Source organism: Cloeon dipterum, chromosome 3, assembly GCF_949628265.1.
Source record: "Cloeon dipterum chromosome 3, ieCloDipt1.1, whole genome shotgun sequence".
Classification (NCBI taxonomy): Eukaryota; Metazoa; Arthropoda; class Insecta; order Ephemeroptera; family Baetidae; genus Cloeon; species Cloeon dipterum.
The window spans coordinates 22254673-22274803 of NC_088788.1; the positions used below are offsets into that span (position 1 = coordinate 22254673).

At 41.3% G+C, this 20131-nt stretch overlaps 1 protein-coding gene across 1 annotated transcript in view; it reads left to right on the top strand.

The window, feature by feature from the left end:
* Pgant2 (polypeptide N-acetylgalactosaminyltransferase 2) overlaps positions 1-20131 on the top strand; it is a 54999-nt gene that overhangs the window by 14278 nt on the left and 20590 nt on the right. Inside the window, exon 2 of the mRNA XM_065486524.1 lies at positions 10798-11111. Coding sequence (XP_065342596.1) covers positions 10798-11111 — 314 coding nt within the window. The remainder of the gene's footprint in view (positions 1-10797; positions 11112-20131) is intronic.

Sequence of the window (20131 nt, forward strand, 5' to 3'; positions counted from 1 at the left end):
GAAAGTGAAAACTCGTCTGCTGCTTGCTGGAGCATCACCGCGTTTTGATGCTCACGGCCGAGTTTCGATTCGAGTGATGTCGATTTTCTCAACGCGCGCGTGTCATAACACTCGAGAGCAGATTATCCATTTTAATCGTGGGACACAAAATTGAAGCGAGCGGTGAGAGTCGCAGAGCCGTAGAGCCTTATAAGAACGTAATGTTTATACTTTCGCTACGTTCTTTTGGCTCAGACACAAATTGGTTCTTGCGTGCGGAGGAGGGAGACCTGTTATTTTTGCAGTGTTATTTCGGCGTGAGGAGTTTTAATCGCATTTGGGTTGAAAAGGATTGATCCTCGCGAAATAATAATGTCACCTCGGGAAAGGTTGGGAAGAGTAAATTTACCTCTTGTCTGCTCATTCCTTCCCGCCGGCGATTTATTGTTGCACGGAAAGGATCTTTAAAAGTCCTGAAGGCAATTGATTTCGAGGGAGAAGAGTGCGTGCGAAAAGAAAAGTCGCCGCCGGATGCGGCAAAATGGGGAAAAAAGAAAAGTCAATCGATTTTGCTCTGTATATACAGTGAGCGTGGGCTGGAAAAAACCTCAGAAAGAGATTTGTGTTCGTCTTATTATTTCGTTTTTGGCAAGGGATCAAGGGAAAAGACGTTGTTTTTCTGTGAAAATAGAAATTTCGCCCTTAAAAGAAAGAGACACGAACCGTCATGGGGATTTTCGTTCTGTGAACATTGATCTTGGCTCGTAAACAAACCAATTATTTTTAATGACATTCTTATTGAAGTTTTCTCATTTATAGATTAAAAAAAAATGAGGAATGATTCCACTTTAGATTGGAACGAATCAAGTGTTGTGTTTCAAATTGATTATTTTATAGAGAGCTAAGAGGTTATTAAGCACTATTAACTATAAGTTCAAACTTTGCGTTCCTCCATTCCAACAAAGTTGGAGAATAAGGAGAATGAAATAATCCTCTCGTAAGTTTGGTTTCTTCCGAGTGTTGGGAGGCTGGCTGGAGAGAGGCTTGAACGTAAAGATTTACCCTACAGTTGGCGAGTTTCTGAGTACAACTCAATCAAACGTGTTATACACTAAAGCACGACCAACCAGCGCCTTTTCAGTCGCATTTTGATTAAAGTCGACGAGAACGTTGTTAAAAGAGGTCCAGATTGTGGCAACAAAGTTTCCTAGCACGAACTCATCAGACTATAGATCAAAGAAAAAGAGACTATAGAGCTAAACTAAAGGACTATAGCCGAGTGTTTGTCACTGAGGCCGAAGGGTATGCGAGTCGCAAAAACCCGTCACCACCCTTCCCATCGGCACTCCTGCCCAGTTTGTTCTTAGTATACGACCAGGGCTGCAAATGAGATTATAATGACACCCTTCTGTGCGTGCTTTCTGCCGTCCGCATTTTATCCGCGTAAACTGCCAGATAAGGTCTCTTGATTGTTGGTCGACGCTTTTGAGTCAACGAGGAGTTGCTTTGTTCGAGGAAAGAGGATTCACAATGTATTTTCCATACTAACGCTATGCATGACTATTTACTACTGATTTGAATGAATATAATTTGTCAGTATTTTACCCCAAAACAGACAAATTTCATTATTATAATAATTGCAAGGTTAAGAATATTCATTGGTGCAATATTTTGCTCCACATATATGATTTTTCTATGTTAACTCGAAAACACTTCTATTTAAGATTAAGAAGAAAAATAAAGATTTTTCAATCATAATTAACATATATAGTATTTTCTTGATAGATGCCAATGAAGGCAGAAGCGCGCGAGATTGTCATAACTGTTACAAGAATTAAATAGTGGCCCTTCAGTGGGCTGGGACCCTGTGCGGCCTGGTGCGCCCATGTTATCCGTTCGCGGTTTTATTGGGACCCGGGTTTCAGCATTCGTGCTAGTGCAGTGCGCGCCCTTCCCGGTCCTCAGACAGGGATAAAAAGAGCAAATTTTTTTCCATATTTCTAGAGAAAGGTCCTGCTCTACTAGTTTCGGCTACTGGTTATCCTAAGCCCCCAGACAGGAAAGAAGCTCATGAATTAGTGCTGCAACCAATTGTCAGAACTAGTATATAGGACCTTTCGGTAGAAATCTGAAAAAATAAACAGCTCGCTACACACCGAGTAAGCTGCATTTAATTCTTTTGACAGCAATATAATATTTTCTGCTAATTTTGGGATATCATTCAATTTTGCTAAACATTTATTTATTTACTGTAGTAATAATGAGAAAAGATGGAACAAAAATACCATTTCTCTGATTTTCAGAAGACGGCTGTTTTTTAACAAGGGGCTTAGACTGCAGGTTTTCGGACGAATCCCTCTGCGTGAAGGAGAGGCGGTAGGATGATGAATTACTCTCATGCCAGCGCGTACAACGCATTAGGGGCTGCATGTGCTCCATTAAAATATTTCGGCAACACTGAAACACCTTGCCGCTGATTATTTATTACGGCTGGCAGGCACCTTCATTACCCCATACATCATTCGCGAAAAGCGCCGCGTTCCGGTGGTGAAGGGGCAGACGAGGAGAGAGAAAAAACACTGAACGCTGGCCCGTTTCACTTATTCTATGCCGCGGAATTATATATTGTGCCATAAAGGGGATCTTTGAGGTAATAAAATTACCTAGCTCGCCAACGTGCAGATTCCAGATAAAGCTCTTAAGGCGAGACAGCTCGCGCGAGTGATTTATTCCGGCCGGATTTACGCCACGGTTGTGAGAGATGAGCGGAGCATCTCATTTGGCTGCTGTCAATTATGAAATCATCTTCCAACTTTCGCGTTTTTCATTGCGCCAACGAGCTTGCTGCCGGTCGTCACACAACAAGGAGTGCGAATTACCGCGTTTTCAGCATCTATCAGTCATTAGCTGGAAGAGTCACCAAGACGAGCAATTTCCGCTTGTTACGTGATGTGTTTATTTCATAGTCAGTCACAAACGAGCCTCCTCAAGAGACTATTAAGTAAGTCTATGATGTAGGTCGCTAATTGCACGTGAGGGCGACACTCTATGTAACTGAAATCGGATTTGCCCTGGAGTTGAAACGAGCCACTTTGAAAGTTGAGAGACAGCAGATTGCGACTTAGCTCTCGGGTCAAATACATCTGGCTGATATAAGATTATCTGTGAAGATTTGGTGAAAGAATATATAAGCATTTACAGCTAGCAACATGTTATGGTTAAACTAATATTAGTTTTGACGTATATCGAAAGAAGAATAGTTAAACTCACTCATCAATATTGCAGATTTGGTATTATTTTGTTTGAGCAGACCCTCGCTCTAGTTTAAAAGCGTTGTTCTCGTCTCTTTTTAAACTAATTTTTCTCGTCAGGATAAATCTTAAGTGGTCAATAATCTGAATTTTCTTTATTATTTGAAATCCTAAATGCAGTTAAAAGATATAAATTTTGATAAAGGTTCTACGATCAATAATAAGATTTCTCTCGCAAATAAAGGAATCGTTTTCACATAATATATTCCTCTTATCAGATTTAATTTCTGCGCCCATGCGTGTCGGTGCCTGAGGTTCCTTTAATTAGAGCCGCGGCCCGCGGCAATGGAGAACGATCGCCGACAGCGTCGTTGGAATGGAATATCGACTCATCGAGCGAGCCTTATTAAAACATTCTTGGAGCGGATCAACTGGCGAGCGCAATATTCGTGATTTCACTGCTCTGAGTGAAAGCGAATCTTCGATTCCTCGCTTTTTTGACACTAATGATTCGTTTTTCTTGCTCCCGTAAACAATAGCCAGTTGTTTGGGAGCTTCGTGCGCGATGTTTCACACTTGCAAATACAAATACCAACAGGGATGGTTTTAAGACGCTGCTTAGAGCGAGCAAATGATGCTCTCTTAAATGTTTGATGGTGCTCATAAATCTTTACTGGTCAATAGTTTATATTTATTACCCATTCTTTCCTTCCAATGGATGTTTTCTTGGCCTCTAAATTTATCAAAAGCTTCATATTTTTTGACTGCATGTAAAACAATTTGCTAACAGCTCGCCTTCTTTGCCAAAAAATAACCGTCAAAAAGTTTTCATAAATATCTTTCAGAGCTCAAACAATTGTTGAGACGACTAATTGTAAGGAGCTCCATTCCTCTACTCTATAAAAACTGCCTTCTCGTGTGTGCACACGGTCCGACTGTTTATTACGGCTCGCCTGCATTGCGTCGTCGGCTGAAGGAGAACTAGGCACATGATATTACTTTGCACTGCCCCGACGAAAGAACCCCTAACATGCCACATCAAAACCAACAGCACGGTCAGCTTGAGCAAAAAGAAGCAAGGGTGCTGTAATTACGGACCCGTGACACATCAAGAATTTATATGTATACATATTTGCGACTGCTGGGCTCTGGCGAATAATTAGAGCTTAGAGCTGACGGACACGGTGAAACGGAAAATGAAAGGCCTGTGTTTTTGCCCCCGCAGCAAGCTTCTAATTTAATTTGACTCTCTTGCTTTCGCCTCGTGTCCTTCTTAAATACGATTTAACCTCTTGGAATACTAATTAGGTGACAAAAATTCTCCAAAAATGTGCATGTTTCTGTGAGAGTAAAACAGGAGCAATTTACCGTTATAAAAATTTTACTCAGTCAAGAAAGCCAAGTAAAAATGCTACCGCAGGGAGTCAAAATTTTTTTGCAATTAAGTTGGGTTTGTTTTAGTTTCAAAATAGTCACATATAATTTAAGAACGCAATTTTTCATGTACGAAAAAATGTAGCTTAAGTAGTGAAAATTATATGGGCTCGATGGTCTCCTGACTTGTTTTTCCCTTCTAAACAAATTTACCTTTTTATTAAAAAAATTCATTTTCTAATACACAACGGTTTTTTTAATATTTGTTCATTCCGTGCTCTTTGCTGTTTAAAATGCAGCTGCTTTATCACCTGCGAAACAAGACTATCTTGCAGATGCAAATGAGCCGCATGTAAATTTAATTGCACCTCCCAAGTCCCTGTGTAAATTTGTGGGGCGCGCGAAGGTGCCTGATTGGTATTAATGCATTCGGCGTAACACATTTGGCTGAATTAGCATCGAATAGTATTCGTCGGGCCGTAATGTCTGTACGCTACATGCACATAAACACAACATAAATGGCAAGCACGCTGGTGCACCATATGGCACATTTGATGCTCTGTCTCTCTGCCGGGTGCCATTCACGCTAATTAGCGTCTAAACACTGCTCGCGACACAAACTGCATTTTGCTGACTCGCGGTTGACGAGACGTAAGGGTGATGTTTTTAATTAACTGGTTTATGGGATGGAATTTCATCATAATACCCTGGAGCCAAGGCTGAGGAGGATCAATGTGCGGGAGACAGAAGTTTGGAATTGAATTCCCCAACCAAGAAAGCAATTCAATGAACTTGCTCTAGTTAACTCTTTTTGCTGCTAGCTGGAGTGCGTTTTTTTATTCAATTCTGAGAATCTTAAGAGGTTTACTGCTCTGGGAAGTTTCGCTGATTGAAAAGATGTGATCTGCTGCAAGGCCGGCTTTTCATAGCCATTGAAATGAATGAGACTCGCAGGGGAGTAGTTTTTTTTCATTAAAAGTACTTGCTTGCATTCTTGCCAAAGGTAAAAATGCCGCATCGACAAATCCGTGTCTTCTACTCCCTCGAAAGCTTTTATTCAATCGTTGAATACATATGTACTTTGTGACTGAAATTAAGTTTCTTCGGAATGCCTTGAACTGAAAAAGAAAGTGACACGACCTTAAATACAGCACTGCACATGAAAACGCAAATTCAACAATATCTTCTAATTAGCAGCTTCGTCTTGGCTGATTCTTGTCGCTGGGAATCCCATTAGAATCAATTAAGCATGGCAAGCCGCCGAAACTCAATCTGCAGTTCATGTTCATAATCCAATCATTGGCGGAAACCTCAAAGGAGACACAATAAAGTCGAAAGCGAGAGACGTGGCACAAGGGTGCTGCTCCTTTAGGCCAAAAGGCAGGCAACCGGGCAGACACACGCTGAGAACGAGATAAACTGATGGTGACAAGAAACTACTTTGCACGCACGCACACAGAGAGGACTCGACTGGCGGAAAATCGGCGCGTGGTTGGCTCTTCGCGCTTATCGCACATGAGGGCTGAAGGAAGCTGCGACGAGGGTTGCTTGCTGGGCGGGTGTTATGAGGGTGGCTCATGATAATATTCGAATGCGTTCAGTGCCAACAACATCTACATCGCGGCGGCTGCTCTTTCTCTTCGCTGCATGGCTGGTGCCGCCGCCGCCGACTCGAGTCTCCTCTGCTTTGCCACTGCCGTCGCCGCAGACTTGCTGCAATCAATAACGGACGCTTCGTCAGCCTGCTGCATTCCATTGTTGTTTTCCGCACTCACCCAATCCAATATGAACTCGGCGTTAATTTTCACTCACAATCAGTCTTGCGGCACGGCATGAGAAGAAAAAAATTACAAAATTAAATTAACAGTACTGCACATCAAAACGCCAATTCAACAACATAAAGAGTCATTTATAAAATATCGTCAGAACACTTGAAATTTGTTGAATAAGAATCATTTAATTGGAAATTTGAAGCTCCTCAGTTTGGCTAGTGGGCCATGGGCACTTTAATTTGGCGCAAGCTGAACAAAGATAGTTGTTTATTCTCAAAACAAGAGTCTCTCGCACTATTTCCCTCTCACCACGAAGTTTATGTTTGCAAAGAAAACCAAAAGTGCTGAAACAGGACCAAAGTAAACATTGCCAAGGCCTAATTGAAACAAGTTTACAACTTTGCACCGCACCCGGCATTAATAAACTGGCGGTCATGTTCATGCACTCTCTCCTGTGCTGGACTGACTTTGCGCTCTCATTCAACAACCAACAGCGAAATGATGTGCCGGTGTAATCCAGGAGCGCGCCCGCCGTAGAGCCAATGGAGGTAGTATAAATTCTAATTTATCTCGGTCGTGTGTGCAGCTGAATCTTTTGCATGCAACGCGAGTCGGTCTCCGCTCGCTGGCCCAAGAGCAGGTCGGAAACGACTGGAGGGTGCCAGCCAAGTTAAATCACGGCAGGAAGCAGAACACGAAGCCACTGTGGCCACAGACAATTAATAACTCCGGGGCCACCGCCGAATTTATATATCTTCACGATTGCATGTATATGCAAACAGCGACAGCAGTGCGCAATTCGAATGTACTACTTAATTACACGCTATAGCTCTGGTGAAAATTTCCACCAACCATGCGAACTGGGGAATCAAAAGTTGGCATTTCTGTCAGCATATCTCACGACGGAGTTGTAAAAAGGTTGGAGAACCGCTTTCGTGAGCGTGGATGAAATGTACGGTAACAATCAAGTAAAATTACAAAGTTTTGAGCTAATTAACTTTGACTAGACTCGCTGAAGTATTTTTTTTTCATAGGAACACATTTTTGCACCAATTTTAGTACAAATCACAAGCATTACTTTCAGTGAAGCATGTTTGATAATAGCATTGTTCATCCAGTAGATTAAAAAAGCTTAAAAGTAACAGGTAAAACGTGTTGTAAATCAAATTTAATAAACTATACAATTCAACAATTTATTAAATATTTTTCACGAATTCCAAAATCTCATAAGAATATTAGCGCTAGAGCTTTCTTGCGGTTGATGTGTTTTCGTAGAGAAACATTATTTTGCTAAATCACGTTTATCAGCTTTACAAACGATGTGATAAGTTCACATGTGCTTCGATGAAAAAAGCAAGAGCAAAGAGTTTTGATCTTTTCCGAGCCAAGGTCTAAAACAAATGATAGTAAAAGAGCTGCATTTTTTTCTTTCATTCTCACTTCCATTTTCGTAAAGCAATTTTGATTGGTTCAGGCGAAAAAAGTTAAGGCGTGACACAAGACATAAAAGAGTTTTTGTCGCAGTAAAATAAGTGACCCGCCATAAAGCGGGCTAGGTTTCGTTTGTGGAGTGGCGCGAAATAAATAGCCGAACTCGGGCAAAAGTAATAAAAAGTCTTGTTCGCCCTGTGCTACTCTGCTGCGTAGCACCTGGCCGAACCTTTCATTGCACTGCTTGGACTTGGAGAAAAACGGAAAAAGAAAAAAGAAAGCGGAATACTGTGCGCACGCTGAATCGCATCATTCAATTAGTCCTGTTCCAGTGATTGCCAAGCAAATAAAAGGTCGCAGAGACATAAAATCTGCGTCAGGAATCCAACGAGACAGAGTTAAAGGCCGTCCCTACTCTTCCTCTCGTCTCCGTTCGCGCTGCTCGTTTATTTTCCACGAGCGGTCGGATTGCTCGGTCCATTTCCCATTGTGCTTTATACGAGACTTGGGTAATTCAAAAGCGCGGCAAGAAATGCGACCACATAACAAAAAAAGAATAAAACGGGCAGACTAGGTTATACGGTGAGCTTCTCGTCGTCTTCCACCGAGTGAGCCGGGATTTATTTGCCCCTGAATATCGCCTGTCTTGCAATCAAAACCACTGAGGCGACTGCATGAATATAATACGTTTGCTCGCCGAGTATTTATGTATTTGCGCTGGAACAACAATTGATCATAGTTAACTTGTATTTTTTTTATTATTAAGCATTGGAATATTTTTGTCCAAGTTTTGTTACCGATAAAACTTTCCATGCCATTTTAATTACAAGCCCTTTTGAAACTAGGGTAAATTATGCTCAAAAACGCTGGAAATGCAAATTGCACCTGAGAGAATTAATAATTCTGTGGTGGCATAATTCAAACTTTCGCCTAACTGCGATCTTTGCATTGGGTGTGGGTGGTGCGCAATTAATACACCTGCCGTCCTCCATCATACAGGTGTTTACACAAAGGGTGTGGTTTCTCTGCGGGGCTGTTGCTCCACTCCATATTGCACTCGAGACTGGCGGCAATTAATTTGGCCTGGCTTCCCTGATGGCTCTGTTTTTCGAGCGGAATTGCGCCCTTGGCTGCCAGCAGATCCACGTGCAAGCCATCGGAGCACATGCGGGATGAAAATAATGGTCCCCCTTGTTTAATTTCTGCCGACACTGGCGAGATATTTTTCCAGTCGGGCGCAGAGCACACTTTTGTGAGCGCCAGAAAAAAAGGCGAACGCGACCGTCGGTAATTAATTTGACTTCGGGTGAACGAGCTTCACTAAAAGGTAGTGTTTGGCTCGAGGGTTGAATTGGGTTTCATTTAATTTTCTGCCCTCAGTGAAATGAATACAATATGTGAATTTTTTTTCATCAAAAATTTTCCTTTAGTTAAAATACATTTTTATTTAAACACAGTGAAGGCGACAAATTCACACCTTTAACAGATTCAAGTAACTTGTTGCTTGTTTTAACACAATTTAGAGATTGTGCGCTATGTCACGCTGACTGGTAATACGCACACCTCAGTACACAGTTAATTGCTGCGTGGTCCGCAATTTCGCGAGCTGTTTCACACAGTAAAGGCCCGTCGAGAGCTGCTAACTTTCGTAAAACAGCACATGTGTGCGCGCCAACGGTGTATCTCAGGGGACGTATAGGACTATAACAATAGCCTTTATCTCGCCTCAGCAGATACTCAGCTTTCTGCAGCCAATGGAAAGTGACAACTGATCGATCGAACTGCTAGTTTTGTCTTTCGTCGTCTTAATTAGCGTTGAAGCTGTCTGCTTTACGCGTCGGGGGTGCCGATGTCAAAAGCACGTGTCGCAGATGCTTTATTGGATCACTCAATTGTAGTATCAAGCGGGGACGATGAAAAGTGACTTTGATCTTGTCAAATCAGGCGTAGAATTCGCATTCGAGTTGTGCATTTGTCACAGCTGGATAGCATTGATTGATTACAATGAATGACGCATTGAAATTGCTTCATCACGGGTCTTGTTATCGAAGCAATTTGCTCTTTTGTGAAGGAATTTGAAAGTAATATTGAAGGAGATGAACATTGCTTTGCTCAACAGAAAATGTTGTGTCTAGATCAACTGTCAGCTAGAACCAAATTATTTCATAATTTCTGATTGCGTCATTGCTTAGTGGATGCTTGCGCTTAGAGTCGAAAAGTAAAGCGACCGCAAAATTGCCAAAAGGTTTTTCTTGGTCCGCAGTGCTGGGAGCGCGGGTCGGTGCTGAGGCAAAAAGTTGGCAGCCAGCTCACCCGGACTCACCGAGGGCACGGGAGCAGAATAAACATGCCCCTGCTACATAACATTTTGGCGAACTTGTAGAGTATATTGGAAGTGCAAGTTTTTCCTCTTTCTCCGCATTTGCTCGCACACTTTCCAGACTCGCCCACTTTATGGGCCTATCCCAACGGGATGGCAACTTTGCGATCAGAATGGAAACGGACGTGACAGTCAGAAGACGTTCGGTTGTAGAGGAAATTGATGATTCTTGCCAGTTTGAATTAGATTTGGGTAGCCTTTTGGGAACTTGCACATCCGGTGAGAGTTTTGCTTGTGGATCTGCCTATTGCAGCTTTAAAGTGCTTTCCAATTCAACAAATGAATTCTTAGCAAATTTGATACGAATTTTTGAATTCTAAAAAATATATTCTGTATGAAGGTGTTGTATGATACTTGCTGTGTGTCATGACACAATTACTGATTAAAATGTTTTTTAACTATGAAGGAAAGACTAGTTTATGAAATAAAAAATGGTAAATTTTTGGAACCATGAAACAGTTAATTGATAATATTTTCTAAACCCCTTTTTAGGGGAAAAATGGAGGAAAGGATGATAAAAGACCCTTATCCTTTTAAACGATTTTCTTTGGCCCTCTTGTTGGAGATATGTAGAAATGCAATCGATTGAACGCTGCCTTTTCTGTTGCAGTCTCCAGAGGAAAATCGAGCGCTGCGATTGAAGGAACCATCGGCGATCGCTGCCGAGGAGACGAACCTGGTCGCCGTGGGCAGCGAGTCCCTGGGGCGCGCCCTGCCCGCCGTGTCCCCCGGGGTGGCCCACTCGACGGCTGTGTCGCCTCCAACCGATCATCGGCTGACTTGGAAGTACTTTGACGAGCGCGGATACGTGGAACGGGGCCGCCTTCACGTAGGCGAGGACCCTTACCACCGAAACAAGTTCAACCAGGCTGAGAGTGACCGTCTGCCGAGCAACCGGGACATTCCTGACACCAGGCACCACACGTGAGTTCACAAAAAAAAGTCTTTGAAGTCGCTGCTGCACCCGTTATAGAGGCTAATTTTCCCTCTAGTGGAGGCAGGGGGTGGGTTTCACCCTTCTTTCGATTCTCGTGCCTGGGAATGCTGATCGGACGTGGGAGGGAAATGGAGAACGCGCGGATTTGTTCCTACGCCCTAGGAAATTGGCCAAAGGCTTTGATCCGGCTGAGCGTGAAATCGTTTGTAATTTGCCTTTCTTTCGGCCTGCTGAGGTAATTACGGATTTTGCAAAAGGCTGGGAAATGAAGAGTTGACCTTTTATCGATCCTTCTTGCGATAAAGTCATCAACTCCAGAAGAAAACTTGCATTTTACACTCGTCCACTTTTAATATAAGAACCTCCAAATAATAATAAACCAACAACAACCTTCTTACGGCTTCAATTTAAGCAAAACAGAACTCAAACTTATTTATTGCACAATAAAGCTACGTGCTCATTGTAAATCATGACAGTTTTAATAAAAGGGCAACCATGTAAGCTAGCAAGACAGTGTACTCAAAAGTTTTCCAATATCATCAGATCCCCCTCTGGCGGTGCAGCATCTATCCAGCAAACAGAAATCTTATGCAACACGTGCCCCAAGGAGCGATGTGTTGCCGTCGGAAACCCTTAACTTGCTGCACCCTACTCGTTTGCTTGCTAAGCAAGCTAATTTATCGGCTCGGCTGGGTTCCTTGTCCTCTTCGTCCCTCCTTGCCCTACAGATAAAGCAGTGCCGGCGATAAAAACAATCCTTGCCACGAACAAATTATGTAGCAGAGGTATACTTTTACAGACAATTATCTATTTTCATGTTTGTTGAATATGTTGAAAATGACAGCATATTTTTTATAACTAACTGTCTAAAATCCCATATAAACAGCAATTTCTCTTTCTTCTCCAAACCAGATATATGAGAGCCTCAACATGCAAACAAGGAATGTTTCGCCGGCGCCAAAATTCCACTTTTTCCCAATTTTAAAACCAACGACAGCGCGTTAGTTGACTTTTGACTTCTCTGCCTCATGGAAACGCGTAATTCACAAATTAGGAGCCACTTTCACCTGCAAGTCCGGTTTTAAATATGGCACCTCTAAAGCATGTAAAGAGGAAGTTAAAATTGATTATCATATACCTACTCTGTCAATTGAGAACGTTTGGAAGAAAGTTAGGCAATGACGCCGTAGAGTTCAAATATCAAGAAGACCAACCTTGACGTAACCCCAGTTATGTTTGGAGATCCATCGTGGGCCAGAGGTGAACGCAAAAGTGGCAATTAACATTTCAGCCGCTCACTGCGTGCGCGTCCCTTTCCACGCCCGTCGCTTCTAAGCGATTCGGGGATTTTTACCTGAAGCTCGGTTAATAAAGTTTTGATTATCTGCCCATTGCTTTTTGTGAAGGAGTTTGGTCGCCGGTTTTATGGCTAGGTTTTCATACAAGTTGATTGACTCGTGAAACAAATTTGGAATCTCAACTTGTAAGAGCAACTTAACTGTCAAAAACTGAGGCCATATAGATTATCAGTGCAAGAAAGTCAATATAAATAACAGAAAAGTGTATTATTTTTCTTTTTTCTTTTTTTGTTTTGTTTTTTTTATCCCTGTCCGAGGACCGGAGGACCGGGAAGGGCGCGCACTGCACTAGCACAAATGCTGAAACCCGGGTCCCGATAACACCGCGAACGGATAACATGGGCGCACCAGGCCGCACAGGGACCCAGCCCACTCAAGGGCCACTTGCCTCCGCACCGAGGACTGCATTGAAACGCTAGACATTTGTCCCGTGAAGCCAAATCACGCATGCTGGAAAGGTGCAAACCAGCAAGTAGCGAGTCGGCGCCGGTGCGCCTCCCAGCCCGTTGAGCAATTTGAGCAATTCGAGTCACTAAACTAACCACTTTTTGCCATCTCTGACATTGGGTAGCCAGTATTAGATCTCCCAACTGCTCAAATACCTCCCATTGCTTTGACACTACTGAGAGTGCCTTAACAATGCGAGCCAACGGGCTCGTAGCGATAAATTTAATTAATTTTCTGCAGACGTTAAATTTAGAAAATGCTAAATTGAGATTAAGGAAATCGCGGGAAATCACTAAAAGAGATCAAATTTTATGATCAACTTATGGATTTACCCTTCGTGTCACTTTGCGTTTTGTTTATGAGCTCGCCTCGATTGTGCTACTGGCCCAAAACGGGATTTATGTTCACTATTAATAATATTTGAGTTGAACTTTGCAATGCATTTAATTTTTGTGAAACAATTGTTTTCATCGAAAACTATCGAAAATTTCTCAATTTTGAACGGTAGTGTGAAATCGTCTCTGTTTAGCAACCTTTCCTAACTCTTTACGCAAACGTAAACTTTTCCTCAAAAGGTTAATGCTAAGCGAGTTGAGCCTCGTCACTCTCAACAGGAGCAGCTTCCCGCGTATATATTATACGCCGTTTAAATTAAACGTCAGCATCGTTCCTCTCCAGCAAGTTGAAATTGAGCTGGCGTTGCGTGTAGAATTAAAAAAATTCTTTCGCAACAGTTCCATAAGCCCATAGAAAGAAAAAAAATTGAATTTGTGTTTCAAGCCGAATGAAAAACGGCCGCTTTTTATTATTATTTGCATTCATAAATCACAGTACTATGTATTTTTGTTCCTTGTGTACCAACGTCTGTCGTTTTTTTATTGCCTGCAGCAGGCTCAAGAGAATTTATTGTTTTTCGTATATCAAGTGTCTCCAATTTCCTTCCGACTATATACGTTCTTTGACTCCAAAAGCTACATCCCGTGGGGAGTTGCCATTCTGCACACGGTGCTAGAATTGGAAAGTGAGGAGAGTAAATTTCATTGAAAGTAAAGTGTATACAGTTCAATCACGCAGGCAGAATGGCCAGTGGTCAAATAGTGAGCTTTGAAATGCAGGCGGTCGCCGCGGGCCTAGAAAGTCGTCTTCGCAATGATGATACCTTGGCCCTCTGTGTTCTGAATATTAACGCTCGCTGTATTGATACAATACACACTTGACACCACGTCCTTCTCCTAACATAAAAACGACCCGTGGAATCTACGCTCTTAAGACCTTTTACAGCGGTTGGGTAAAAGTGTGGAGTAATTTATTTTTAATTACTGACCCTGGTTACTTCATTGCGAGAAGTTTTTACGTAATTTCTTAAAAGCAGCTTGCAATGATATTTGATTTTTTGTGTCATAAATTGACAATCCGAACTTTTCATACATATTAAAGCTATTTTAAAAATCACATTTGGCCACATATCAAAGAGTGGAAATAGTGATATATTTCCAGTACTTTATAATTGTTTTCAATATCTAATGAAAGTTTAGCAGAGAATATGAAATCAAGTTAGATTTTGACAAAGAAAGGGAAGCGTGCAGTGAACAACAATAGGCTTTCACAAGAAAGCCTAATTAACCGTGAATTTGGCTGTAACTGCCGTCGGTCGTCGACACCAACGCAAACAAGCTAGAACTCTGAGGCTGCAATTCCCCGTCCGCCCATGAATAATGAACAGATTTGTGCAGCGTGAAAAGATCTTTCCGCAAATTCGGTCACAGCAGCTCGCTGGTCTCAAAGAGGAGAATGGTTAATGCTCTATTTTATTTATGTTAATGGAGGATGGAGCCGACTGTTGCCATAGCTACGCCAACTCAATGGTCGTGCGGTGCTATACTATTATATTACCATGTGGACCAAATGAAATGCGCAGATACAGTTGATTGTGACTATTTTTGGCTATGGGAACCGCAAGCTTTATTGTCCCTTACAAACGCTATAGGCACATGAAGCATGAAGATGAAAAGCTAAACTGACTGAATGATAATATTTTGTGAATGGTGTCATCTTCAGGGTTGAATACTTTAAATTTTCAATCAAGATGAATGACAATATGAAAATTTTTAATTAGAGAAATTATTTTAAAAAATTGCATTATTGTCGTGTTGTTCAAACGTTCAAATTAATCATTGGAAGCAAACTTTCAATGGCACATATTTGCTATCGGCACATGCAAGTCAGAAACCCAACTTTGGGAGCTTTAATCCGCACGAAAAGTTGCCCCAATTCAATTTGAAACACGTTTCTGATCTCCGATAAAAGGAACAAGCTGCGCCGATTTCATTCTCCGATCTCGTTCTTCTGAACAACATGTTATATATACTTTTCCACTCTCTTGCAGGCACACAAATCAGTCTCTCATTGTCCTAGATCTTGAAACAGCAGCAGCCCTTGATTGCACCTCTCGTATGTGTACCGTACTTTATATTTGTTGGCTGACAAGGCCGGCGTCGGCATCTTCTTTCCCATCATCTGCGCGGTGGTGAAAGGGACCCAATCTCGATTCCGCGAGCAACAATTGAAGCAAAGCTCACTGGCCCAGGCTGCAGTCAGTTGTATTCCCACGTGCGAATTGTGCAAAGAAAGAGGAGCGCCGTTGGCAGCCTTGTGGGTTCAATTACTGCGCGCCGCCTTTTGATCGCACAGCGCCAGCTTGGCTTATTGTTTTCCCATTTTAATTTTACACTCGACTTGGTGCCGAGAATGCTTGCTTTGTGTCGCAAATTTGATTGTGGGAGCTGGTGGAATCAAGCTTGCCCGTTCAGCAATTGAACGAACAAAAGTAAAAGGAGATTCGATTAAAATGCTTTCTCTTGATCTTATAATTAAACTAGTTTTCCACTTGATGATTAGTTTAATGGAATTTGTTCTTGAATGATTTCCAAAATAAAGCAAATATCTGGCTTAACTCTACATCTGATTATCAAAAGGGATTGGTCATAAAATATGTTATTTAAAACAATCTTTCACTGCAGATTTAAGATGTTGTCAGATTCACAAGAGTTTTCTTAATAAACACTACTTGTTGAACGTGATAAATTTTTATTAAAATTTGGCATCAAGCAACTTCTTGAAAATAGCTCTGTAGAAATATCATTTTATCAAAATATAATGATAAACACAACTCTTAAGACTTACTGCATACTATGAAATTACAATAAACTATTTCATGTAAAAATCCGAGATTAGTAATTTACCAAAAATTGACACAATGCAATCAATACACATATCATAGTGTCAAGAAAAAAAATTATTAAATATATTTTAAAAGGCATCAAGTTGATACATTATTCAGAGAAACTCGTGTATCAAATATAGTGTTCATATCTGTGTGTTCGGTGGGACGAAGGCTAATTTTCAATTTGGCATTCCATTTTACCTGCTGGGGAACGAGGGGACAAATTACTGTGTGGCCGGACACTACATTATGCGCGCGAATGATTGATGGGCTGCAGCAAAAAGTCAAACAAGTCTGCAAGGGTTCCTCTCGCAAAACAAACACTTGATTAGCAGCGTGATGTTCGTTAGCCGCAACTGTTGTTTAGTTAGCGAGATTAATTGACTGTATTAAAAGCGGTGGGCGCGTACCTTACTTAATTTTCACCTTTCCACCAAGATAGCTGACGGGTAAAAGCTCTTTCCCGTAGTTGGTTGGTGCACTGCAGTACTCCCTTGAGTTTTGCCGCAGAACGAGTTGCTTGCACACAAAAGCCGATAATTGAGAGTTAATCTGGCGGCAAATAAGATATTCTCGACGGCCTCCGCGTACACGGCTCCAGGCTGCAGCGAAAAAAGTCTGTTTTGCCACATCCCAGTGGAATCCAGCATGAGCTTTAATTACGTTTGCTCAAACCTCACCATTTGCAGTCAGTCATTATTAACACTCTCTTGCCCCCCAAAGACGACCCCTTTGCCCTTTGCCAGTATGCAACTTTGTATATTTACCGAAATATACCGCAGAGACTTTATAAATGAGCGTTACTTTTAATTGGGTAAACATGGTTTAAAAAATGTTGGAATCCTTTCTCTCCCACGGCGTGAACAACAGAAATAAATTGTTTTCGCCAAACTCACTGGCAATCACGCGCAATTGCGCGAGTAAAAAATTGGAAATTCGCCTCACGACTTGGTGGCCCAAGCAAGAAACTTATCTTTGTAAATGGACTGCGGCAGTTAAGTTTTGCTAATGACGCGAGTCTTTTTTATCGTTGGAAGCGTGGAGGTGGTGTGAGCGCAGGGAATTTGTTAAGAGGGCCTTTCGCTCGATCGGCCAGCGGTAACGAAATGAACCTAAATGACTAAAGTGACGCTCATCGGCTCAAAAACGAGAGTAATCTGCCGAGATTTTTCCACTGACAAACATGAGTAAATTAATGTTAGAAGAAAAACACGTGCGTCATCTTTATGCTCCACTAAAAAAACATTATTTATTTTTCGTGGGAAAATGAAACGCGCACATCCAGGTTTTTCATTGAGTGAACGTACCACTCACAGATCAAAAGATTATGAAAATTTCCTCATTCCCAATAGTGGTCCTCCGTGTTTTTAATCACACTAAGTAAAGAAAGCCAGAGTTTAACTAATCTAAATCACGGACATTAGATAAATTAAAATTGATTCTAAGCATTAGACGATCAAACATAATTCATATCTAAATAGAAAGTAGTTGGTCGCTGTAGATCAAGTGCAGTGGCGCATCTTCTTCAGTCCATCAGAAGCACTTTTCCATTTCATCATGTCAGCTGCATTGTGGGGCTGCACTTTCAAAGATCCCTTCATATAATGAAGATGACCATGTCCGCGACGCGCATCACAAGCAGGTCGCGAAAGGAGATCCTGTACGGGAGAGAATAGTGCAGCAGTCGCGTCATCAAGGCCGCGGTCACCTCGCGCTGTTATTTCTGTTAGTGAAAGCTGCCGGTCGCGAATATCGCTTTGCACATCCGATGCGTCACGCAAAATTATCTCGTCGCGAATTGGAAATGAAAGGCATTTAGCTTGCTTCAATACAAATAAATTTAACGAAGCAGGCTGCGCATGAAGGGACGAGTAACTGACGTGTATATAAGTTAGTAATTGCAAAATAAATTAGACTTATGCATTTGTATCCTTTTCCATCGCAACGCTAACGGTTTGTTTAATTTTAGTGGCTCTGATTCTATTTTTTTTTTAATTTAACTGTCATCTTGATAGAATCAAACAATCGGACATTATAGATTGTTGCTGAATTTAAATTGTGATACTTATTTAACCTTAAATATTTCAACGCTCTGACGTATATTCCTTGCTGGTAGCTGACGCTGTGAATATTTTAGCACTTTTTGCATGGGACAATATGCAGTGTGGAATCCGACTCGCACAATGCTCAAATTATCGATCTGGAATTTAGAGGATATGCGCGAAAGCACATAAATCCAGTAAAGCATACTGGTTTTGCTCATTTCTAGATTTATGGTAACCTTGTTTTGCAATCCGACTAACTAAAGTAAATGAGTAGAAAATTGAGTATATTATGAATAGATTATTGTCCTTCTAAAGTTAGGTTGGTTAAGCTTTTAATTGATTAGTTAATTTGAAATGTGATTTATATGCAGATTTATACATTTAAATGTGTTATAGTATAGAGAAAGAGACGGATTTTTTCGTACAAGTTAAATCCATATATCTTTATAAATGGGAAACCACAACACGGAAAAATCGGATAGAACGTCCAGGAGAAAAATCACAATTTTATAGTGTTTTTGAGGCGATTTGAACTTGAACTACGAATTCGTTTTCCTCATGGAGTTTCTGAGACTGTTTACACTCTAGAAAACAGACTCTCTACTATTTAATAAAAAATTGCTCACTTTCTGGCATCGGCCCAAGGTGTTTGTAATGTACTGTTTTATCGAGCGACGTGCCACTATGTTAAAACACCAGTATTGTTCATTCCACGTTCCTCGTCGAAATAAACAAAGGAAGAAAGTTGCCGGAATTGACTTGAAACGGCGTGTGGACGGGGGTGTAGAGAAGTGTTTTATTTTGTTCTAGTATTCAGGCGCAGGAAAAATGACCTTGCCGACTCGTAATGCAGCACTTTGCTGTTCCCCCTGTTGATTAATTAAATTCATTCGCCTTGCTTGCCCCCGAGGAATTAGAATGGTGCCTTGCAGACGAGCCGAGTGCGCTCTAATTGTATAAATTGCGGTGGCATGAATTTTAATTAGTAACAACGCAATTTTTCGTCCTCGCCAGTGTAACTTTTTGCCTTTATTTAACGCAATACGCGCGTTGGAATTTTATGCGTGGCCTTAAATGGCTTTGAACTTTCACCTACGACTCGTATTTTGCACTCAAGTGCTGATGTTTAACGTATTATAGTTTTTTGAAAATAAAAACATGCTTTTGGATGAAAAAAAGTGTTTTAAAAATTAACTATACTTTTTCACCAACGATGCATTAAGTATCATAAATGTCTGACTTGTAGAACTTGGTCATGCTCTTCGCCACATTCCATTACTTTAGATTAGAATAAAACTAAAATTTAGCTGGTTTTTCGCTACCATAATTTCTCATTAATGAATTTGCTTGATTTAAAAATTTATAAATGCATCTGCACGATATGATGACTTTTATTTTGGATAAATAAACTGAATTGAATTGGATCCTCAAAATTCAAGTGTAGTACTAAAGCCTACATCATGTCCACATCTCTCGTCTTATCGTGAACTTCATTACTTGAGGTGAGGTCAACGCGGATATTATTAACCTCTGGTGAGCCAGATTGCAAGAGAAATCACAACTTTCCTTAATTTGCTTACAAGCTGCAGTAGCTTGACGATTTCGTGCAGCATCACCACATTCGCGAGCACTGCAGTAGATCGCCGTGTGAATTATTCAAAGCGACGCCGCGAACGTCATCGGCACAGCTGTGCTCCATACACGCGAAAGTAGGCGCATGATTTGCAAAGTGCGGCAAACGAGTGCACATTTTCCGGCGCATTATTATACTACTAAGTGAACGCGTGATGAGTGATTTGCATGCTTGCTCACCAGAAAACGAACCCATTTGTTCCTCTTTAGCCGTAAATTTTCCCGCTCGCTAATTTGTTGTTTTTCCGGTTCCGTGGGGTAAAGAGTGACTTGTCTAAGTACGCGTTATTAGCAAATTAATA